This window comes from Puma concolor, chromosome A1, assembly GCF_028749965.1.
Source record: "Puma concolor isolate L17-30 chromosome A1, mPumCon1.1.hap2, whole genome shotgun sequence".
In the NCBI taxonomy this organism is placed as follows: domain Eukaryota; kingdom Metazoa; phylum Chordata; class Mammalia; order Carnivora; family Felidae; genus Puma; species Puma concolor.
Genome location: NC_141667.1, coordinates 153,126,509 through 153,150,442, shown reverse-complemented (window position 1 = coordinate 153,150,442; position 23,934 = coordinate 153,126,509). Strand labels below are relative to the sequence as shown.

The following is a 23,934-nucleotide window of genomic DNA, read 5'->3' as shown; positions in this document are numbered from 1 at the left end:
CAACGCTCCGCCCCGGCGCCCCCCTCGCCCGCTCCCCACTCCTCCCGCCCCCCACGCGCTCCGCCTCCACGCGCGGGGCGCGCCCCGACACCCGAGGGGCCGGGCGGCGGCGCGGCGGGGCGGTGCGCTCGGCTCGGGTTTCGGCCCGCCCCCGGCGCCGGCGTGACCCCTCCTTGGGTGCGGGCGGGCCAGGCCCAGCTGGCCGGCGCCCCGCCCCCGGCCCGGCGCTCCGGGCGCTATAAGAGGGCGGCGGCCGCGGGGCGCCCTGCGCGGGGCTGGGAGCGCGATGGTCAGCCGCCGAGGCGCGGCAAGATGCTGGATGGGCCCCTGCTGGCGCGCTGGCTGGCCGCGGCCTTCGCGCTGACGCTGCTGCTCGCCGCGCTGCGCCCCTCGGCCGCCTACTTCGGGTAGGTGCGGGCGGCGCGGGGACGGGGCGCGGGGCGGGCGGCCCAGGTGCGCGGGCCCCAGCCGGCTGGCTGGGGGCCGGCGGGTTGCCGGGCGCTGTTTGTTTGCGTCCTGGCGGCGCGGCGTGGGGAGAGGGGCCGGCGCACCCGACGACGGGCTGGCGGCGGGGCCGCGGTCCCCCGTGACCCCGGAGCCGTCGTGGCCGCGACGCGCCCGTGTGCGGGGCTCCCCGGAGTTGGGGGACCCAAGCTGGTCCTGGCTCCCTGTTAGGCCGCCGAGTTCTGGCGGAACGGCTGGAGCCTCCCCCGGCCCCTACCCACCCACCCGCCTTGCAGCTTCCCCCCTCCTTTCTCTCCTCGAGAAGTTAATTTAACAACAACAAAAAAAAATACGTACAAAATCCAGATGTTCCTTGCACCGAGCCCCAAAGGAGGAAAAAAAAAAAAAAAAATAACTCCAAGCTGGAGGCATTTATTTTTCTTGCGCTTTGCTTCTTACGGCCGCTCGGGCCCCGGCCCCGCGGGAGCGCGTCTGTGGGACCCGACCGGTGCACAGGGCCCGGCCGGGGCCGTGAACGCCGCCCCCCCCACCCCCGCCGTCTCAGGGGTCGCCTCCCGGAGCGCGTCTCCGTAGTAGCAGTGTGCGTGTTTCCTGCGCGTCGCTCCCGGCCGTTCGATCCTGCCCTGTACTTCCTCGCCCCTGTCCCCCAGATCTGGGATGTCCAGCCCAGAGACCTTTGGGGACCCTCCCTCGCTGCGCCACGCAGATGGGCACCCGGAGGTCCGGGGATGGCACGGCGCCAGCACCCCCGCGGGGTCTCTGGACTCCTCTCCTGCTGCCCAGGCACCGCCCCTGGAGCCGCGCGGCCCACCCTCTCGCTCTGGCCCCTGCCCTGGGCGCCCCGTGGCTGCTTCTGGTCGCCGCCCTCCGCCCGTCACCTGTTCCCTCGCCCCGGGCCCGGACACCGTCGCGCGGCGGCTGGCCGGCAGAGGGCCCCGTTGGTCCAGAAATGTGGCACCGTCAGGGCGGGGAGAGGCCACTGGGCTAGGAGCCCTGCAGGTGTATCCTGTTCTCAAAGAAAATAAAATATTTTCATGGGAAACTTTCCCTTTGTGTTTTTCTTTCCCCCCCTTCTCCTTCTGTTCCTTTCTCCTGGGTCGTCTTCCAGGGTCAGCTCCGTGTCTACTTCCCCTGGAGACCCCACCCGGCAGCCCTCTCCTGGCTGGGGCCTCGGCTGTGCAGAGGCTGGCACGCCCCTGCACGCCATCTGTGCAGCCTTTGCCTCGCCCTCGCGGGCAGAGGGAGGGTCAGAGGATGGCCGTCTGGCCGCAGGTCCACGGTGAGTCACGGCGGCCTGTTAGCCAGCTGTGCCTCCCCACTCTCCCGGCCCAGCCTCGGGTCTGCTCACCAGGCTTCAGACACACCCTGGGCTTGTCTGCTCCCAGCGGCTCCCTGCTGACAGCCCTGCTCCTCCTGGGGAGGTCAGAGCCACAGAGGGGAGGTGGGGGTCTCGGGTCCTGGCTGGAAGCCCTCCACCCTTACCACGGGCAGCCTCCAGACTTTTTACCTCTGGGGAAGTTGTTGAGCTCTGCTGTTTAGTTCACGGGCCTGCGGGAGAGGGCCTGGTGCCCCTGTGAACTCCCCTGACCAGCCCTCTTGTCCAGCATGTTGGCCCCAAAGGCTGTCCTGTGCAGAGTGTACCAGGCAGATGTATGGCCAGGGGACAGCTGGCTCTGCTGGGGGCCCTGCCACCACCGTACCAGGCAGGAGAGCTGGGTTCTGTTTGACGGACAGAGGTCCTGGGGTGGGGTCTGCTGGGTGCCAGCAGGTTGGGCAGAGCAGAGTAGACTTTATGGGTCTTTGCCCAGCAAGCACCTCAGGGGTTGATTCCCAAGGTGGGGCCAGACCTGGGAAGAGAGGAGGGGGAAAGACACACTCTGGACCAGTCTGTGCATGGAGGCCCAGCCTTTCTGGTCAGCAGTGACTGGCTGGGCCTGGGTCTGGGGCCCTTTCTCCTGGCCCAGCAAAGTGGCAGGGGCTGAAGTGCCAGGGGAAGGAGATAGCCTGAGGTGGGCAGGGCAAGGCTGAGGCAGGGCCTGGGGCTGCGGCTAGGGTTGGAGCTGGAGCTGGGGCAGGGCTGGGGCTGGGGCTGGGGATAGACTGGGGCTGGGGCTGGGGCAGGGTCAGTGCTGGGTCTGAGGCTGGGGCTGGACTGGGACTGGGGCTGGGACTGAGGCTGGGACTGGGGCTGAAGTTGGGACAGGGGCTGGGACAGGGTTAGGGTCAGGGCTGGGGCTGGGACTGGACTGGATCTGAGGCTGGACTGGGACAGGGCCTGGGGCTGGACTGGGGCTGAGGCTTGACTGGGGCAGTGGCTGGGGCAGGCCTGGGGCTGGGGATAGACTGGGCTGGGGCTGGCTTGGGGCAGGGGCTGGGCTGGGGCTGGGGCTGGGGTGGGGTCAGTGTCAGTGCTTGGTCTGAGGCTGGGGCTGGACTGGGTCTGAGGCTGGACTGGGACAGGGACTGGGGCTGGACTGAGGCTGGGGCTGAGGCTGGACAGGGGCTGGGTCAGGGCTGGGGCTGGGACTGGGACAGGGGCTGAGGCTGGACTGGGGTTGGGGCTGGGGCAGACCTGGGGCTGGGGCTGGGGGCTTCCCTCCCAGCCTGGTGTTCAGAGTGAGCAGGAGGAAGGAGCTGGGATTCAGGTCCTCTTTCTCCCTTCCCCCTCTCGGAGAACTCTGCCTGGCACGGAGGCTCACAGGCAGGCAGGGCAGCTCCTGTTACAGGCCAGAAATGGAGAGAGGCTGGCCTGGGTTGGGGGGGCGGGTGGTGGGGTGTCACGTGGGCGGTGGGAGCCCTCCCTGCCCCCTCCCTCAGGCTGCAACCTAACCCGGCCTGTTCCCGTTGCCCTCCCAGCCTCTGGCCACTAGGCAGGACCCTCTGGGCCGCTGCCTGGCCTCGGGGAAGGGACTCTTCCCTCTTCCTCAGAGGCCTGGCCCTGCTTCTTGGCGGTGTGATTAGCAGGTGGTGTTTCCATCTGGTTCTCCAGGGGCCTAGACGGCTTGGCCTGATGCCCTCCTGGAAGGAGGGGGGCCTGGCTCCCAGCAGAAAGGGGCTGGCCTGAGGTCTCCTGGCGAGTTTGGGAAACAGACTCAGACCCTTACCCCCCCATGCCCTGTGGACCTGGGTGGGCTGAAAGCTTTGCCTGCCCCTGCTTCTGGTGTTATAGGTGAGAACATGGAGTCGAGGAGTGATCTGTGTGTGCTGAAAATCTGTTCAGGAAGGGATGCCCCCAAACCCAGGGCGAGGAGCCCTGGTGCTCCCCCAAGCATGGAGCCAGGGGCTGGGTCCAGCAGAGCCGGGCCTGGGCTCCCTGGTATCTCGCTGCCCTTTTCTTAGAGATCCTGCATGTGCCAAGCCAGCCCCAGCAGAAGCCCCTGTGGCCGCCCGTAGACTTACATCTGGGGGCTGCTGGGGGAGTGGAGGCCTCAGGTTTCCCATGTGGGTCATCTTCAGAGAGCTAGGAAGGGCTGTCATGAGCCCTGAGGCCCTTTCTTGGGGTTGGCCCCAGCAATCTGCATTCTGTGGGTGACACTTGCAGGCTGGCTTGGGGGAGGGAGCAGGGAGCAGGGCCCTGCTGGGAGGTCTGTCTGGTCCAGGCAGCCTGGAGGCCTGTATGGAGGAGGCTCCCCCAGCCAGGCCAGGCATTGGTGCGTGGGGTGCTCAAGGTAATGTCAAAGGCAGCTAAGGTGCTCTGGGCTGCAGTGAATGGGGCCTGAGGGCGTTTAGGGCCCACTGCCTTTCCGTGATTGAAATGGAACTCCTATCCCATAGAGTCACCCTGTTGGAGCCTGTGGTGCAGTGGTTTCTGGTACATCTACAAGGCTGTGCAGCCAGCACCACTATCTAATTCCAGAGCGTTCCATCACCCCAGAAACCTCATATCCTGCCTCCCCCCGCTCCAACCCCAGCCCCTGGCAACTGCTAATCCACTTTCTGTCTCTGTGGATTTGCCTGCTTTGGACGTTTTACATAAGTGGAATCATACAGCACGTGGCCTTGGTGTCTGGCTTATTTCACTGAGCATAGCGTTTTCAAGACTCATCCACGTTGTGGCATGCATCCGTGCTTCATTCCCTCAGTGACCATGTTGTGTTCAATTGTGTGGATGCACAGCAGTTTGTTACGTGCACTCCCCTGCTGACTGACACCTGGCTGGCTTCCACCATTTGGCTCTTGTGATGCCGCCGTGGGCATCAGTGTACAAGTTCTTCTGTGGATGTAGGTTTTCAGTTCCCCGGGTATGTATATTGAGAGGTGGAATTGCTAGATCGTATGGTAATCACCATGCTACCCTCCCGCCAGCAATACAGAAATGTCCAGTGTCTCCACATCCTCACTGGTTCTTGTTATTTCTAGTGTGTTGATCAGCTCTGCCTTTTCTTCTAGCCATCCCAGTGGGTGTGGAGTGGTATTTCACTCTGCTCTGACTTGCATTTCCCTGATGATGGGCGATGTTGAGCATCCTTCACGGGCATGTTAGTCATCCATTATGTTTTCTTTGGAGAAATGTCTACTCAGTTTCTTCGCCCAGCTCTTGGCTGGGTTGTGGGTCTTTGTTGTTGATTTGTCAGAGCTCTTTATATATGTAGAGGTTTATTCCTAGATGGAGGAGAACATGGAGTGTGAGCCGGCACGCTGTCTCTCAGCTGTGCCTGGGCCTTCACAATGGGTCTCCACCCCCCCCCCCCCAGCATGACTGTGTGGTAAAGGTGGTCCTCTGTTTACTAGAGGCTTGTCTACGGGCCTGGTCAGGGGTTCTGGGGACTTGTATGGGAGCCTGCCCTGCCTTCGGGGCTGTTGTCATGGTAGGAGTGGCTGACTGTGCGTGAAAGGTCAGTGTCAGGAGGTGGCGGTGCCCCTCTGTATGAGCCTGGAGCCCAGCTGGGGGTTCTGTGTGGCTATGTGCCTATTGGCTGCTCAGAGGAAGGGCTCCTAGAGGGCTGTGTGTTGGGGGTGGGGGCTCAGGCTCGCCTGTGGGGGGAGTCAGCCTCTCATGGTGAGGCCAGGGTGACCCAGAGCCCAGGGGGGCCGGGGTGGGGCTGGCAGAGAGGGAGGTGTCCCCTATGTTTCCCTGGCTGGGGGCCAGGGGTGTGGAGCTAGAGCTGAATGAGAAGCAGGCTGGGCCCATGGTGTCCACAGACCCACCTCAGGATGGACGTGCCCACAGTAGCCCTGCAAGGCCCCAGCTCCAGCCTTTGGAAGGGAGGCCATGGAGTGGGCTCAGCTCTGCAGTCAGAGCTGAGCAGGAGGGCAGGCCCAGGCCTTCTCCGCAGTGTCCAGGCAGCCGAGTGGCCAGCAGGGAGACTGTGCGGCCCCTTGGAAGTAGCCCTGTGGGCAAGGGGGCACGTGGGGTGGGCTGGACAGACTGGAGGGCACTGTGTGGAGGGGTTGGGGCAGGTGTGGGGAGGCAGGTGGACAAGGGTAGGGATACGCCCCTGCATCTCTGCTCTCCAGACTCTGTCCCTCCTCCCTGCCATCCTGACCAGTCTCCTCTGTGGGGCCCGCGGCCCCCCAGCACAGAGACCAGTAGAAGCAGGTGCTAAGTGCCAGCCCAGCCCAGGCCTCTGGGCTGGGGGCCTCCTGAGGCCTCGTGGTGAAGCCTGAGGTGAAGAGGAAGCCACCGCCACCTGGCCCCCCTCAGCTGTGGGAGCAGATGTCCTGCCACAGCCGGCGGCCGTCTGGACGGGGGGACAGCTGGCCTAATCTCGCCCCCATCCTCTCCACTGTGGCCGGGACCCAACTCTGCAGATGAGGGCACTGGTGGGACCCTGCCGGGGCTTCCAGGGTGGCCCTGGCCCAGGGCGCCACCCGCGGCCCGTCCCTGGGGGCCCCACCATGTCCAGGACAATAGCAAAAGTGTGTGGGTAGCTTTTCTCCTGGAAAAGAATGCACACACACAATTTCTCCCGGGGGGCTATGGGACCTGGACGCAGGACGAGCGATGAGCTGATAAGGGGCCTGGCTTGGTTTTCCTGGTTGCAGAAAAATGACACCAGTCAGCAGGGCCAGCACCCGGCCCTCTTAATCCAGGCCTGGAGGGGCACTGGCCCCTTTGTGTATTGTCCTGGTGGGCAGTGCCTGTCCCAGCTCGGCAGGCCCAGAGGGGTATCAGTGGAAGCACAGTTGTCTGGGAGGTGGGTGAGGCCAGGCCCCTGCTGGCAAGTATGCCTCTGGAGGGTGGTGAGCAGGGCTGTGGGCCTCTGCCCTGCTTAGGGTCTGTGTCAGGAAACCAGCATGGCCTAGCGGGGCCCCTCTGTACCTGCAGTGCCTCTAGGGAGCCCCAAGTGCTCCAAAGTGCACCAGGCAGGTGCATCCGAGGCTCTGCTCCCTCGCTCTGCACTCAGAAGCCTGGCCTGGGGTCTGAGGGGTTGCTGCATCAGGCTTCCCAGTCTCCCTCCCTGCCCCCGCTGGCCCTGATGTCCCCAGCTACGGGAATGGTGGGCTCAACCTGAGACCTGTCTGATGGCCGTTCAGTGGGCTGTGTGCTGAGGGGCAGGGGGTGCCTCTGGAGCTCCCAGGGCAGGAGTGTGGCTGGAGGGCTGGGAGCACCCCCTGGTATGGGTGGGGAAGCTGGGGGCCTGAGGCCGGGGCGGATTGCGGGGTGGCTCATCGTTAAGGGGCCTCCGTGGGCTAGCAGGCGGCAGGTGGCCGTGCAGGGGCCTCCACAGGAGGGCAGCGCCGACCTGGGTGGCGTGCTGGCCGCCCGGCTCCGTGACCTGCGGGCCCAGCCTGCCGTCCTCCCCTGCCCCTCCCAGCGCGGTTCCTGGCTGGCCTGGCGCCTCTGGCCGCAGGAGGAAACCCAGCCGCCCAGCTGGCAGGCCGTGCACCTCGAGACTGGCGGCCGGACGAGGGAATGGAAAACGGCAAGCCTCAAGCTGCGTTTGTTTTTCTTAGCGATACCTGAGGTAGACGCGGCCAGGGAAGTGGTCTGGCCCGGGAGAGAGGCTGCCAGGGGCTCCCAGACCAGAGCACGTCAGAGCCGGCTCCCTCATGGACAGACAGAGCCGCCGCAGCCGCCCCGGGGCCCTCCCCGTGTCCCTGGCTGTGCTGGGCATGCAGGAGGCCAGCTCCAGGCAGGAAGGTGGGCGCCAGGGGCCTGCCCCACGTCCTGCCCGGCCCTGCTTGTGAGCTCCTTCGGACTCTAGCTATCTGGGAGGCCCAGGGCCATGGCACAGCCTGGCTGCTCCCTCGTCTCCCCTCTCCTGCCTGTGACTTGGGTCCTGGACGGCCTCAGTCGCTCTCCTGGGTGCCCATAGCCTGCCCTGCTGGCCGGCGGCCAAAGAGGCCAGCTGACTGGTGGCCTTCAGGGCCTGGGGTCCCAGGGGCTCTGCTTGTCCTGGCGGTTGCTGAGGGCGGACAGGACATTTCTGTTGGGCTCGGGGACCCCAGACCTTGTGCAGTGGAGTTTGCTGAGTCCTGTGTCCCCCTGGGCTGGGAGCATCCACTATGCATTCTCACCACCCCTGTGTGGACACAGCCTGTTGACAAGGGAGTAGAGAGGGGGTGCCCTGGAATGTGGGGAAGTAGAGTGTCGGCAGCTCTCATAGAGGTGACAGCTGTCATAAACACAAGGGTGCTCGCCACGCTCCTGCTCTGGTTACCATGGCCTGTGGCCCCTGCCTCCTCCTTGGTGGGCCTGGGCATCAGATGGCCGAGTCAAGCTGCAGGGAGCCCCCTGGCTCTGGTGGTGTCTGCACCCACCCCACCATGTCCCCATGTCCCCTGCGCAGGGCCGAGTCAGGCTGCAGGGAGCCCCTGGCTCTGTTGGTGTCTGCACCCACCCCAACGCACCCCCACATCCCCCACGCAGGGCCGAGTCAGGCTGCAGGCCCCGGGAGGATGGAGGGTTAATCTCAGAACCAGTTTCTCTGCATTGGAATTTGTTTTGAATTCGATTCGCACAGAAATTAAACGCTGTCTGGTGGGGCTGAGGTTCCTTGGCAGCGCGCTGTGGCTTCTGGAACTCCGGCCTCTTCTCCCTCCGCCCAGCCCTGGGAGCTGGGTTTGTGGGCAGGGTGGCCCTTGGGGTGGCCAGGCCTGCTGGCAGGAGGAAGGGCCATTGGAATCCGCCTGGCCTCAGAGCTGGAGGAAGCAAGCACTCTGGGGACCGGCCAGCTGCCGGCTCCTGCTGAGGACAGGGGCATCCCCCATTCCTTGCTGGCAGTGCCGCCCTGCCCCCTGGCTGCCCGAGGGGGCAGGTTTGGGAGTGTGTGACTAGCTAGGTGCTCAGAGGGGTGGCCCCATCCCCAGGCTGCCAGCATGCCAGTCTCAGGCCCCTCCTCGGAAGGGGACAGGCTCCTAGACTTAGCTGTGTCTGTCCTGGGTTCTTTCCAGGCCTGCTGGGACTAGGGTGGGGTCTCCTTGGTGTCACTGCAGGCTGATCAGGATGAGGGGCCCTCAACAGCACAAAACCCAGTGTAGGGAGGCCTCGTCTCGAGACCCTAACCTTCATTACATCTACTAAGGCGCTTATTCCAAAAAAAGCACATGTCAAGGTCCCAGCAGATGTGAACTTGGGGACATGTGCCCTCTGTCTGTCATGTACAGTGAGCAGCACAGGCCAGGGGTAGCGGGGCAGGCATGTGTGGAGGTGCCTTTCTCTGTGGGCCTCCCCAGCTCTGGCAGAGGACCCAGAGTGGAGTGTCACAGGCTGAATGGGAGCTCTCAGCATGCTTCCAGGGAGGAGATAACCTTGGAGTATCCACAAGGAGTAAGAAACCGCAAAAACTGATCCAGCAGGTTTGGAGAAACCAAATGGGACTGGGGGGAAGGTGTACGTCGTTGAAAGCGGATTTGAAATAGCTGAAGAGAGCCAGTAAGGCAGATGATGGGGCAGGGGACTCATGTGGAGTGTGGCCTGTGTTGGCAGAAATGCGGAGAACCAGAGGCCAGAGGCCGGATTCAGGGACTGGGCGGCCAGGGGTCCTGTTTGCAGAGAATGGCGGAGCATTTTCCAAAAGTCTCAGAATTTGTCAGGGTCACGTGCAGGATTCAGGAGGCCCCAAGTCGTCCTAAACAGAGAAAACAAAAATGCTTCCAGAACATGAACTAGAAGCATAAAACACCCAAGACAAGGAACCATAAAAGCAGCCTGGGCCAGCAGATGCAGATACTGTGGGAGGCTGGTCAGCCTGGTGGTGAACCTCAGAGCAGAAATGCACACAGTGCATGGCAGGCTGGGGACTTGCCCAGGGAAGTGAAATACAGACCTTTACAGACAAGCTGCAAGATGCTCAGAAGGCCACTGTCCAGGAGCCGAGGAGTGTCCAGCATCCTGTTGGGTCCTCACAGTGGAACTAAAATACACGACGGCCTGTAATTTGGGAGTGGGGTTCACAGGCTTGTGTCCTCAGGCCTGGTATTGCCCACCACTGGATGTGACTAAGCCACAGACGTGTGCAGTTGTGAGGGTGGCTGTGAAATAGCGGCAATGCAACATGAAGGTTCAAATCACCAGGGGGAGATGGGTTATCAAGGAGTAACTGGAAAGGAGGCAGGAGAGGAGACAAAGTGAAATGGGGCGGACCTGTGGAGGAAATACCAGCCGTGTGGCTGAGGAGACCGGGGTCCTAGCCAGGGCCTTGGTCTGATCACTGGCTCTGCGACAGGACAGGATGTAAGCATAGAGAACGTAGGAGGTCAGGGAGAGAACACACCACCTCAGTGGACCTTGAGGGAGTTTCACTGTGACCCAGGCTCTGCATGGTGACCTGGGTTGTGATCCAGGCTCTGCATAGTCTCTAGGCTGTGGCTCAGGCTCTGCCTAGTGACCTTGGCTGTGACCCAGGCTCCACATAGTCTCCAGGCTGTGATCCAGGCTGATGCACCGTGACCTGGGCTGTGACCCAGGCTCTGCATAGTCTCAGGCTGTGACCCAGGGTCTGCATAGTGATCTGGGCTGTGATCCAGGTTCTGCACAGTGACCTGACTGTGATCCAGGCTCTGCATAGTTTCCAGGATGTGACCAGGGTATGCATGATGATCTGGGCTGTGACCCAGGCTCTGCACAGTGATCTGGGCTGTGACCCAGGCTCTGCATAGTCTCCAGGCTGTGACCCAGGGTCTGCATGGTGTTTTGGGCTGTGATCCAGGCTCTGCACAGTGATCTGGGCTGTGACCCAGGCTCTGCATAGTCTCCAGGCTGTGACCCAGGGTCTGCATGGTGTTTTGGGCTGTGATCCAGGCTCTGCACAGTGACCTGGCTGTGACCCAGCCTCTGCATAGTTTCCAGGCTGTGACCCAGGCTCTGCACAGTGACCTGGTCTATGACCCAGGCTCTGCATGGTGACCTGGCCTATGACTGGGGCTGTGATTAGGGCTGTACACGGTCTTTGGGCTGTGACCCAGGCTCTGTCTGCATGGTGACCTGATTCTGAAGCAGGAGGTGCAGAAGTGGAGAGAAGCCTGGATGCGGTCAGCAGAGGTTGGTCACAGATTTGAGGAAAAGAACAGTAAGCTAAAGCCAAACATGGCAGAAGGAAGAAAACAGAAGCCGTGCGAAAACCAACAAAGTACCAACTGTGCATTAGAGATGAAGGGTCCCTCTCTGGGAATTGCTGCTGGGAAATTGCTACAGATTCTGCAGACAAGAGTAGGGGATGCTGAGCGCTTTCCTGCCAACCAGGCTGCAAATTCTGAGGCAACGCAGAAAACCAGAGGAGTAACAGAAACAGACTCGAGACAGAGAAATACTGAGTCTGTTGTGAGTAGGGAAGCGGGTTAGCGGTCACGATCTGACAGTTCCCTCAACAATGGTGACTAGCTCTTCTGCTCCTTGGTAGACACCAGCGTCCACGCACAGACGTGCACGGGAGGGGCAGCGGTGGCTTGCGCATGACGGCGAAAGGGTGGATGACTCAAGTCCACCGCCCAAGGACAGGTGAGCACAATGCGGTCTGTCCATATGGTGACACAGCAATATGGACATGCTGTCAGCACAGGAGCCCTGTCACCAAAGGCCACCTACCGTATTTGTCTGAAACGTCCAGGACAGGCTGATCCACAGACACAAGGTACATTAGTGGTGGCCAGGTGCAGAAGAATAGGTTTATCTCTGAGCCAATGAAATGCCCTGAAATCGACTGGCCGTGTTTGCATGCATCTGTGAAAATGCAGCAAAACACTGAATTGTGGACTTAAATGGGTGAATTTTGTGGTATGCGAGTTGTATCTCAATAAAACTGTTTGGAAAAGAGGAGAGGAAAAAAAAAGAAAAGTAATTGGATCAGCAGGGAGATCTTTTCATCCAGAAAAGTCCAGTCCTGCCAAACAGTTAAGAAGATGTGATTTTGATCTGACTCATCTTCTGGGAAACTGAGACAGTGAGCGCTTTGCTAAGGCACTGAGACCCAGTGGGAAGAGAATGGAAGAGAAAATTACAAACACAGATGCAAACGGCCTAGACCCGACATCCTTAAGGTACAGCTCACAACACAGAGGAAGGACAAAACCCCTTTCATCTGAGGCGCGCTGCACGGCCAGCATTGGAAAATCCAGTTAGTGGCATTCGTGTTTTAGCAGAAAAATCACATGCCAACAGATGCAGGGACCACATTTGAGGACACTTGACATCCTTTTATGAGTTTTGAGCAGCTTGTAGCAAATGAACAGCTGAGGGGTCTTCTTTAACCTGAGCTGGGCGCCCAGGGGATACCTGACGAACTTGCCATGCTGGTCACGGAAATGGCCAGGGCCTCCTTCTGAGAACCAGGACACAGACAGGGAGGCCCGCTGTCCTCACAGACCCTTGGGTGGGAAGGGAGCGTTTCTGTGCTGCCGCAATAGAGTGCTGGCTCCGCAGACAGATAGGTTCCCTGGCTTTGGCCTCTGATGCTCTAACCACCTGTAGGGTGTCCGCGTCTCCGGAGAGCCAGGTCTGGGTGGTAGAGATGCAAGTTTGGGTGTGTAGACAGGGTGAGTGGGGGGAGGGTCCCCACTTCCTGGCACTGAGGTGGCAGAGATGTGAATTTGGGCATGTAGATGGGGTGAGCGGTGGGGAGGGTCCCCGCTTCCTGGCACTGGTGCCCGTGGGTCTCTCTCACCTTGGGGCCACACCTGAACACAGGTGCCCTGAATGGCTCTATGCTGGTGGGTGGCCACAGAGCTGGGGTGGGGGGGGGCTCTGGGCCCTGCATGGCAGTTGGCAGATTCTGCACTGTGGCCGGAAGGCAGGAAGGATGGCTGAGGATAGAAAAAGAAAGCCAGCAGCCTCATCTCTCTGCAGACCACATGACCATACACAGAGGTGAAAACCATCAGAGATGAATCAGCGCACGTGGCTTGTGCACCGAAGGCCAGTTGGACGTCGGATCAGTCGTGCCTCTGTTGGAATCCAGGACTGGCCAGCACAGGGCTGACCTCGGCGGGAGTACCTGTAGGCCCCCGGACTGCAGCAGCAGGGAGAGGCTGTGGGTGCCCCAGCAAGCCCATCTCACGTGTCAGCCTTTCCAAGTGGGTTCTCAAGTGTCCTGTGCAAACACAGAGCCAACACATGCCTGCTGGACCTGCTGGAAGGAGCTCCCGACACAGTCCCAGTAAAACACCAGCCCAATGACCACCGGCCAGGGCAGAGCCCAGAACAAGGAGCCTGCAGAAGGCCGCTGGCCCTGCCCGGCTTGGACAGAGCACTGGTGTGCCTGCGTTTAGGAGACGGTGTTCAGGACATTACAGGAGGGGCAGGCCTGCAAAATGAGCTAGGAGAAATGGCACACACAGAAGAAAGTTGTGCAGTAAAGAGGGTCAGTGTCTGGGAGGATACTAAAAAGTGCCTGACGAGGTCACCGTGGGGATCGGAGCGTGGTCCCCTCTGACTTGGCAGGAGGGACTTGGGGGATCTCAGTGTGAGGCTGCGAAACATTTCCGTGTGTTATCATGTCTTTGAAAATGCCTGAATGTCACCAAGTGCCGTCCTGACATTTAGACCTCCTTAGGATTTATTTCCTGGTGGGAGATAGCCCAGCACTGGAAGGAGCTTGCCCGATAGGACGGGGATGGGGTGCTGCTTGCCTGCCCAGGAGGCCACTTGCCTGCAGACAGCCTGCCCAGCCTCACCTCCTCCATGGCCGCCTCTGCCAGGCTGGATGCCTGCTGGCAGGGGGCAGCTGCATTGAGCCTGGAGGCAGGTACACTGTTGTGGGGTGGGCAGTGGGGCCGGGGCCTGGAGTGCTCTGTGGCCTGGAAGGTACAGACTCCAGAGACGGGTGTGTGGGAAGAGGCCAGCACATAGGGCTGACGGTTGTGTGTGGAGTCATGTGGTCTTGAATAGCCCACACGTTGTCCCTTGCATGTGTGCCAAGCTCTTGGGCTGCGGAGAGAGGAGTGAACTGCATGTGTCCCCAGGCTCCTCTGCTCTGGGCTCCCCGTGGGTGCAGGCCCTCTGGGGGCACGGGCTGTGGGCTGTGGCTTGCTGATGCCTGCAGACTCCATGGCATGGACGGCCCATTGTTCAGCCGGCCCTGGTCTTTTCATGCAACAGTGGGTGTTGGGGCAGTGTGTGAGCGAGACACCTTTGGAAAGAGAATGGGGTGAATTTCATAGACATGTGAGTTCAGAAATCCAGCCACGGGGGGAAGACCTCTTCCTGGTGTCCACAACGGTCCTCACCTGTGCTCCTTTGATGACTGGAAAATAACACCAGGGTGGTTTTACTCTGTGTTTCTGAGTGGGGCGGAGCCACGTACAAGTTCTCACAGATGCGCTCCACCCTGGAACTGTGTGGCCACATCCCATGGCCATGTGCAGCTGGTTCCTTTGGTTGCTGATCTGCAGGAAAGGGGTCTGTCCACACCCACGCCTCCACACAGAAAGGCAGTTGGCTCTTGGTCTGGGATCCAGCTCGCAGGATCTCCCCTGATGCGGGACTCTGCTGCTGTGCACGGTAGACCCTCTCACACTTAACTGTTTTTCTGGGCCTCTGGATTCTGGGTCACATGGAAAAGAGCCTTCCGTGTTCCAAGAGTGTTTTATGACCCTCTTGCCTTTTGTAGGGCACTTCTGAGGGTTCCCCTCCGTGTTTGGGCTTCTGTCCTGGGTGTCCATGCTCACTGATGCCCACCCTGTTCTCTGCACCCCGTGTACCGTCTGCCTGCTGGCACCTCTGTGAGGGTCTGTCCCCTGCCACTGCAGCCCCAGGCTGGTCTCAAGCAGAGTGCACCCCAATAGTTAAGGAGGCCTGAGGCAGAGGCCAACCTCAGTGAGGACGCAGACTGGCCCTGGGTACGTGTGGGGACCCCCTCCCTCAACCCCCCCATGTGCAGTGAGGACGCAGCCTGGCCCCGGATGTGTATGTGGGGACCCCTGCCCTCAGCTCCCACGTGCAGTGAGGACACAGACTGGCCCTGGGTGTGTGTGTGGACCCCCGCCCTCAGCCCCGTGTGCAGTGAAGACGCAGGCTGGCCCCAGGTGTGTGTGGGGACCCTGTCCTCAGCCCCCACATGCAGTGAGGACTCAGGCAGGCCCCAGGTGTTTGTGGGGACCCCCGCACTCAGCCCCCACATGCATTGAGGATGCATGTAGGCTTGCCCCAGGTGTGTGTGGGGACCCCTGCCCTCAGCCCCACACATGCAGTGAGGACGCAGGCTTGCCCTGGGTGTGTGTGGGGACCCCATCCTCAGCCCCAACGTACGGTGAAGATGCAGGCTGGCCCTGACGCCCCAAGGCAGGCTGGGAGGTGGGCTCGCTTGCCATCCCTCCCCCTCCCCACACCCACAGCTGCTGTCACCAGCACAGCCCCAGGTACCCCTGGGCCAGCCTTGCTGTGGTTGGTCCTGTTGGACACAGGCATATTTTGGCACCAGCCTAGAGCTGGGTTAATCTCGGAGAATCCAGTCTGGGGGCTGTGCAGGTTGTAGGCTGCAGCCCTTCCGGTGTGTGGCGGCACGCCGTTGTGGGCACAGCTGTTTACATTCCTGTCTGGGGACACGTCTCCGTCGTGTGAGCTGCCTTTGTGTGGGGAGTGTGGCTCTTCCACTCTGCAGTGTGGGGTCCCCGGGCCCCTGCCTGCCCTGGCCCAGCTCAGCTGTCCTTGTGCTCAGGGCCACTTGAGTTCAGGCATGAGGCCTAGAAGTGCATGAAGTGACCCCTGCCATGTCCCCATGCTCTGAGGCAGGGTGCCCTGACCCCAGGATGGGAACTGGGGGTGCAGGTCGCTGAAGCTCACAGGTGCCTTCTCCCCAGAGGCCTTGCTGCCCACATGGGGCCTGTCTGTGCCTTGCGGACCTTTGGGGTTCCTCCAGCCCATACTCTCACTGGTCACAGCGCACCAGTTGGTCCTCCTGGCTCAGTGTCCCCAGGCGTGTGCTGTGCAACATGTGTATGGACTCAGTCTGGTGGGAACATGCCTTGGGCTCTGCTCACCGACACCCTGGGCTTCTGGGACACTTGTAGCCCGGCTCTCCTGCAGCTCAGGGCTCAGCCCCAGCAGCCCATTGGTGCTTTGCTAGCCCAGAACACCCTGGGGTGTCCTCCCAGGGTGCTGGCCAGCCCCTTGCACCCACTGCACCTGAGTGTGAAGAGGATGGTTCTTCCCGCTCTGTGTCCTTCATGGCTTTACCCTCCAGGGTCTTTTGCAGGGATTCCTTTCTCCCACCTGCCTGCCTACTCCCCTCCGTGCCCCATGCCCTCTGCTTTGGCATCCCTGCAGCCTTGCTGGGCTCCTGCATGGGCCTCCTTTGGGCCTGGTTCCCAAGTCTCAGCACCTTGGCCTCCTGCCCTTGGGGAGCTGACCAGGAAGGGCAAGGCTGGTGCTGCTCCGTCAGGAACGTGGGTCTGGGGTCCTTAGGGCAAGGATCAACTCTGCCCTGTACAGGCTCTGCCCTTGGCAGGGTACATGCCTATCCCCCCAGCACACTCTGGCCCCCCAAGCCCAGGCAGGGCCAAGGAGAGGCCATGCTGGGGTGTGTGCAGGGCAGGGAAAGGGAGGGGCCTTGGAAGTCATTACCCTAGGTTGTCCCCAGAGGAGCCTGACCTGCTGTGTCATTGCTGGGTCCATCCAGCTTCTAGGAGCACCTGCCTGAGCACCTTACCCTGCAGAAAGCTGCCAGGAGCCAGCCCAGTGGCCACCATGCCCTTGAGGGGGCTTTTGAAGGGCAGCAGTAAGAGGGATGGGACATGATGTGGGGTGTAAGTGTCTGAGAATACTGGAGCCCCTGGCTCCTGTGGGTCACTGGGGTGCAGAGGCTTGTTTCTTGTGATGCTCATGTCAGAGGACCGGAGCCCCACCCATGTCTAGTTGGGCACCTCTCCTTCCTGAGGGCTGAGGGTCTGGGTGTGCCTAGAGCCCGGATGTGGCATCACCTGTGTGGGGACATTGAGATGTGTCTGAGCACAGAACAGGCAGGAGGTCAGGACCAGTTGGCCCCTGGGTGGAACAGCTGAAATGGGGGTTGGGGGGGACCTGAGAACAGGTGGTTGACTCTGAAGGTCAGGGCATTGGCTCAGATCAGAGGGTCAGAGCTGCAGGGGAACAAGGAGCCGGCTCTGGGCCTCCCCTGGGTTCGACCGGGAGCTCCTCAGTGGCCCAGGAGTTCCTGGAGACCCTACTGGGACCTGCAGGGCCATCTGTACAGGCTGCAGGAGAGCAGGGAATGAGCCAGGACCCTCTCCCAGAGGCCACAGGGCCATTGTGGGGTTGAGTCACTGCAGCTTTGGGCGGCAGCGGGTGGGGGTCCTGGAGCAGCAGTACATGCTCCAACTGGGTAAGCAGACACAGGAGTGGGTGGGGCAGAGTGTCGGATGTGGTCCCCTTGTGGCCTGGGCTCCTGTACCCCTCCCTGCCCTGTCCATCTGCGCCCTTGGCCCACCCCTGTGCTGGGCTGGCCTGAAGGTGCTTGTGTGTGTGTGTGTGTGAGTGTGTCTGTCTGTCTGTCTCTCGCCTCGGGCGTGGCCCTCACCCTGGCATCTCTGTACCCAGGCTAACGGGCAGTGAGCCCCTGACCATTCTCCCGCTGACCCTGGAGCCGGAAGCCGCCGCCCAGGCACACTACAAGGCCTGCGACCGGCTGAAGCTGGAACGCAAGCAAAGGCGCATGTGCCGCAGAGACCCGGGGGTGGCCGAGACACTGGTGGAGGCGGTGAGCATGAGCGCACTTGAATGCCAGTACCAGTTCCGGTTTGAGCGCTGGAACTGTACCTTGGAGGGCCGCTACCGGGCCAGCCTGCTCAAGCGAGGTGAGTGCACTAGAGGTAGGACCTTCTGAGCAGGTCTGCACCCCTAGGACATCGTCCCTTCACTGGGTCCCAGGGCACCTGGGGGTAGGGTGCGGAGATGGGGGGGTTGCTCTGTGTGGTTCGTCCTCCGCTCCATCCACCCCTACATCCTGACCGGTCCCTTGTCCCCCACTACCACACCCACCTGTAGCTCCACCTTCCTCCCCACACTGCCCTAACAGCCAGGCCCCTCCCTCCTGCCCCGCCCCTCCTGGGGAACAGTAGCTGGCAGCACGGGGCGCATTTGGGCAGCTTTGACAGGGCGTAAGGCAGCTCTGATGGCTGTTGCCACATGGTGGTGACCAAGGCCCAGCGGCTGGGCATGAGGGGCAGAGGTCCAGCTGGTGCTCCGAACAGGGAGCCTGCCTTCTCCTCTCTCCTTGCGCTCTGATCTGAGACTTTCAGCAGCCTTGTTTAAAAACTGAGGACCTGAGGGGCAGGGCAGGGCTCGCCAAGTCCCGGGGAGAATCTGGTGGGTCGGAGACGCAGTCTCTGATCCCTGGGCAGAGCCTAAATCTCCATGCACTTGGAATTCTCTCTACCCCGACACATCATGTGCCTGGAGCACATAGGAGCGCCTCGTACCCCCGGGGGCACATGGCGGCCCGGGCAGGGATGCCCCCCACCTGCGGTGCGCACCCGCAAGGATCCTGACTGCAGACCCCGCATGCTGTCAGCATTCGGGGCTCCAGCAGCACCTGAGTGAGGTGGGGGTTGCTCCCGCCTGCTCACCCATCCGCCCTCCCTGCGCCCCCACAGGCTTCAAGGAGACCGCCTTCCTCTACGCCATCTCCTCGGCCGGCCTGACGCATGCGCTGGCCAAGGCGTGCAGCGCGGGCCGCATGGAGCGCTGCACTTGTGATGAGGCCCCCGACCTGGAGAACCGGGAGGCCTGGCAGTGGGGCGGCTGTGGGGACAACCTCAAGTACAGCAGCAAGTTTGTCAAGGAGTTCCTGGGCCGCCGCTCAAGCAAGGACCTGCGAGCCCGCGTGGACTTCCACAACAACCTCGTGGGTGTGAAGGCAAGCGGGGCGGGGCGCGGGGCAGGCCATGGGGCCAGGCGCGAGGACTCGGGGTGGGGAGTGGGCATGGGTGGGGTGCGGGGCGGGGCATGGATGTGGGGAGGGGCATAGGTGTGGGCGGGGCATGGGAATCAGACATAAGCATGGGCGGGGCGAGGGGGGGCATGGACATGGGGTGGGGTGAGGGTGGGGCATGGGGCCAGGCACAGGCCTGGGCGGGGCCAAGGGCCTGGACTTGGGGTAGGGTGTGGGCATGGGCGGGGTACAGGGCAGGACGAGGGGGTATGGGGTGGAGCATAGGTATGGGCAGGGCATGGGACCAGGCACAGACTTGGTGGGGGCAAGGGGTGGAGCATATGGGTGGGGTGGAGCATGGGGGCGGGGCATGGGTGCTCACGGACCCGCAAAAGTGGGGGACAGGGCTGGGGCTAGGAGGAGGTGTAGTATTGCCGCCTCCGGGTCTGTGTTCCCAGCATGTGGTGCCAGCCGGGGCCCTGGAGTCTCCTTACCTTTGAGTGTCGTTTTCTTACGGAGATACTGGTTGTTGTGGAGGGGGCGGGAGACAGACTTGTAAGGTCTTTAGCTAGGCCCTTCTGGGGGCTGCTGGCTGCAGGCTGGCTGGACCTGGGGGTACCTGGCTCCCGGCCATCCTTCACCCTCCCTGTAGCCCCTTAGCTCCTGGGCCTACACGAGAGGAGGAGGCATGAGTGCTGTCAGCTTCACTGCAGACAGAGCACCCCGTCCCCTTAGTCCTCACACAATGCGGACCACCAAGGGCCCCCCGAGGCTCTGCCCGGCCTGGGGATGGTCAGGGGCTCTGCGTGCTCGCCAGGCAGCCCCCAGGATGTGGAGCCCCAGCCTGGGAGGGGGCCAGGTAATTAGAGCCAGCCCTGATCTGAGCCCCTCTTTATTGAGAAACCAGACTTCTGAGTCTTGCACTTATTAAAGAATCAATTTCCCCCTTTTTATTCGGAGCCCTTGTCCCTCCTTCTGCCCTCTGCAGAGGGGTGCGGGCAGATTAAATCCCCAAGGCGAGGCTATTTCTTTTCTTTTGCATTCTCTCCTTTGTAAGCTATTAATGAAAAGTCAGAATATGGAAAGTGCTCCATTAGCTCTGCTGGGCTTGGGTAAGCAGCGTTTTAATTAAATTTGTCCAGGTTTCTCAGCAGAGTGTCATTAAATGTGACTCTTCTATTGCCGGGCCAGAGGGCAGCCACATTTCCTAATCCCCCTCAAGCCAGCCAGCCCTCCCTGAGGTCAGCATGGGAGTTCAGGCCTATCCTGGGATGGGGCCCACTAGAGAGGGCCTCCTCCGCTCTCTGCTGCCAGGGACCCCTGTGTGGGTGGTCAGGCAGGAGGCCCCTTAGGGCAGCTCTGTGTGTGTGTGTGGAAGTGGGGGTACCGTCCCTCCCCTCTGGGGCTGACCTGGAAGATCCGGGGGCCAGTTCTGCCAAGTGGGCCAGCTAACTCGTTTCTCCTCACTTCTCCAGAAAGTTAGGCTAGTAGGCTGCTGAGCCCAGACTGGGGGGTCCTGTTGGGGCATTGACAGCAGGGCTAGAGGGGAGGCTTGCTCAGTCCCTTCAGAGGGGAGCCCTGGATGCAAGGAGGGAATGTCTCCACGGGACCACAGGTGCTGCAGTGGCCACTCTGGAGGCCATGGTACTGGATGTAGGGCTTCTGTCTGGGGACATCTGTGGCTTGGAGGTGGAGGGACAGGTGCAAGAGCCAGGAAGCCTGGGTGATGGGTAGTGGTGGTCCCCCAGGCTGGGCTTGGGTCTGGGGGAGCTGTGTGGTCGAGCCCCTCTGGGGGTCATCTGCAGGGGCTGTGCCCAGCCTCTCAGTGTGGCCCTCATGCTCAGCCCCCTCCCCTACCAGGTAATCAAGGCCGGGGTGGAGACCACGTGCAAGTGCCACGGCGTGTCGGGCTCCTGTACTGTGCGGACGTGCTGGCGGCAGCTGGCACCCTTCCACGAGGTGGGCAAGCGCCTGAAACACAAGTACGAGACAGCACTCAAGGTGGGCAGCACCACCAACGAGGCCACCGGGGAGGCCGGCGCCATCTCGCCGCCTCGGGGCCGGGCTGCAGGGACAGGAGGCAGCGACCCGCTGCCCCGCACGCCAGAGCTTGTGCACCTGGACGACTCGCCCAGTTTCTGCTTGGCCAGCCGCTTCTCCCCGGGCACTGCCGGCCGCAGGTGCCACCGGGAGAAGAACTGCGAGAGCATCTGCTGTGGGCGTGGCCACAACACCCAGAGCCGGGTGGTGACACGGCCCTGCCAGTGCCAGGTGCGCTGGTGCTGCTACGTGGAGTGCAGGCAGTGCACTCAGCGTGAGGAGGTCTACACCTGCAAGGGCTGAGCCCCGGGGCCGGCCAGGCTGCTGCAGGGGAAAGAGGCCGTGCACCCAGTGTGAGGGGTCTACACTGCAAGGGCTGAGTCCCTGGGATGGGGCCCCCAGCACACTTGGCACATGGTGATGAGAGCCCGGGGATTGGCTGGGTTTGCTGTCCCTGCCTCTTTGTCCGTACTCTCAAAGACCCAGAGGCGGGAGGTGGCCCTGGTCTGGCCCCTGCATCCCCTCTGTCCGCGCCCTATCCCCACCCCCATGACCTGAGAGCGTGGCACCATGCTTTCCAAGCTGTGTCCGTCCCTGAGAGGCCAGTTCCTGCGAGCGGCACCCTTCCCTGCTCTGGGCTCCCTCTGAGGAGCACCGGGTGCACCTTCGTGGCCATACAGGGTCTCTGTGTGGCCGCCTGTGGGCTGTCCTGCTCCAGCACTGGCTTAGAGAGTCAAACCACTAGGAGAGAGACAGCCCGGCCATCCAGCCGCGGGGGTCACTGCTGTCCCCTCTGACATGGAGCACTTCTCTTGGGAGTGATGTTGGTGACTGTTAAATTATTTTTATTTAACTAATATATAATAATTATTATTTCCATCCCTGCCCTGCCTCAGGCTTGTGGCTCCCCCTCCTCTTGGTGGTGCCCAGTCTGGAGGGTCCCCTTCGTCCCTCCCCTCTACGCCCCCTCCTAACCTCTTTGCCTGATCTGCTTTGTCGTTTGAAACCACTAAATCAAGAGGGATGTTGCTGTTGTTGTTTTTAAAGTAATAAAGCAGGTTGTGTGTGGACACTGCCCTCAGGGCTTCTGGAAGCCAGGCCCCTATACCCAGCTGCCCCCAGTGAGACTGTCCTGGGAAGTGGGTGGACCCCACTCTGGGAGACTTTGGCACGCACCCCAGCCACTTTGGTGTAGGTTTTAAGGCCTGGGGTGGCAGCCGGTGGCCTGCCCTCCCCCCAGGGGTGGGCACAGCAGAGGGGAGGGGCCAGCCCCTTGAAGGGTTCATTTCCTAGCTTGCTTTGTGTTACTGCGGGAGGAGGCAGACGTGAGGACGCATGTGGATGGAGAGAATCTGGGGCTAGGATTTGGCAAAAGGCAGGCTGTTCTCTCTGGCCACTCTGTTGTCTTTGCAGGGAAGGAAAATGGATGGGCTACACTGACCTGGCTTGGTTTGAGTGTGTGTGCACATGCGTGCATATGTGCAAGAGTGTACGTATGTGTAGTGTGCTTGCATAAGTGGTTTTGTGTGTATACGTGTGCACGAGCACACGTGTGTGAAGTATGTGTGCATCTATGTGCATGCATGTGTGAACACGCTTGCAGGTTTATGCGTGAGCATATGCGTGAGCACGTGCGTGAGCAAGTCTGAAGTGTGTGCATGCATGAGACTGTGTCAGCATATGTATGTGTCTGCAGAAGTGTGCATGTGAGCACAGGGGGCTTGTATGACACATGCATCTGTGCTGTGTGTGTGTGAGCATGTGCACATAGCTACGCATGTGTGCTATATGTGTGATGTGCATGTGCATGTGTGATGTGCATGCATGCATGCATGTGGGTGAATGTGTAGCCACATGTATCTGTGGTGTGTGTGCCTGTTCTGGCTGTGTTGGCATGGTCAGTGGTCAGCTGGGGCGTGGCCTCCGCTCAGTGCCCTCCCTCAGCATGAGGCTGTCCTTCCCACGTTGGTGTGAATGGCAGCCTTGGCTCCTAGATCCTTTGGCTCTGGGCCTGCCCTGCTCAGGCTCTGTGGCTGTGCTCTGGGTGGGTACAGAGCTGGGTGGCAGTGCAGACACAGGAACTACTGAGTGAGGGGGTTCCTTGGAGTTCCGTGGGCTCCAGGAACCCTGGGGACTGTGTTTTTAAAAGAAAACCTATTTATGTTGATGTGGGTCTCTTGGTCCCTGTTCTATAGTGTAAATAGTGAAGTCTATTCTGTGGTTCAGAGAACATCCCGTGAATGCCTGCATGCTGAGAGGGTGGGGGCCAGGGGCCCAGAGTGGGTGCGGCCACACCCCCGTGACAAGACTGGAGCTCAGTCACTTCTGGGTCTGGAAAGGCAGCAAGTCGGAGGAAGGATATTTTGTTAACCAGATACCACATTTAGCTCTATGTCATAATATAAAGGGAAGTATTTTTTTAAACAAGGCAGACTGAAAACGTCTGCTGGCTGGTCTGTTTATATATAAACATATATCAGAATATCTTGCTAAGCGAACTCCTCCTGATGGAGCCTCTGGTCAGCGTGCTGCTCTTCGTGCAGGAGAGCCTCTAGAAGAAACTGTGCCCAGGGGTCAGCCTCTCTGGGACGGGGCAGGGGGCGGGCCACAGGGCTCAGCCATGCTGAGGGCCAGGCGGGTCCCGGCCACCTGCTCCCTGCCAGCCACACACATGTGGACTCCTGGCTCGGTTTGGGAGGTCCGGGTAGGCTGGGGGGAGAGGGGCATTCACACACGAGAACCCTCGTGCGAGCCTATCGATTTCTCTACCTCATCTGTATAGCGAGTAGGTGTGTACTCGAGTGACTTGGAGAATGTATTTATTTAACGGCTTTGTGTAACAGAACAGAAACGAAATGGACACTAAATAAATGTATTTTAAATTATAGCCCCATCTGAGTCTGCTGCCTTCAGAGGGGTTCTGGAGGGCCAAAGGGAGGAGGAGGGCCTGAGGCAGGAGGACCTGAGGGAGGAGGAGGGCCTGAAGGAGGAGGAAGACCTGAGGGAGGAGGGGGGTCTGAGGGGGGAGGAGGATCTGAGGGAGGAGGAGGGCCTGAGTGAGGAGAAAGACCTGAGGGAAGAGGAGGGCCTGAGGGAGGAAGAGGGCCTGGGGGAGAAGGAGGGCCTGGGGAGGAGGAGGAGGGAGGAGGAGGGCCTGAGGGAAGAGGGGGGTCTGAGGGGGGAG

General features: G+C 61.2%; 1 protein-coding gene across 2 annotated transcripts; it reads left to right on the top strand.

The window, feature by feature from the left end:
- The first annotated feature begins 203 nt into the window (after positions 1-203).
- WNT9A (Wnt family member 9A) lies at positions 204-23,637 on the top strand. Of its 2 annotated transcripts, none has more exons than XM_086706962.1 (4): positions 204-407; positions 17,378-17,634; positions 18,433-18,683; positions 20,571-23,637. In XM_086706962.1, exons 1-4 carry the CDS (start codon positions 313-315, stop codon positions 21,051-21,053), a joined length of 1,086 nt encoding a protein of 361 aa, XP_086563088.1. In that variant the 5' UTR covers positions 204-312; the 3' UTR covers positions 21,054-23,637. The 2 variants fall into 2 exon arrangements, with proteins under 2 accessions (XP_086563088.1, XP_086563081.1); XM_086706955.1 differs by having other exon boundaries at positions 207-407; positions 18,433-18,695.
- Positions 23,638-23,934: the final 297 nt, after the last annotated feature.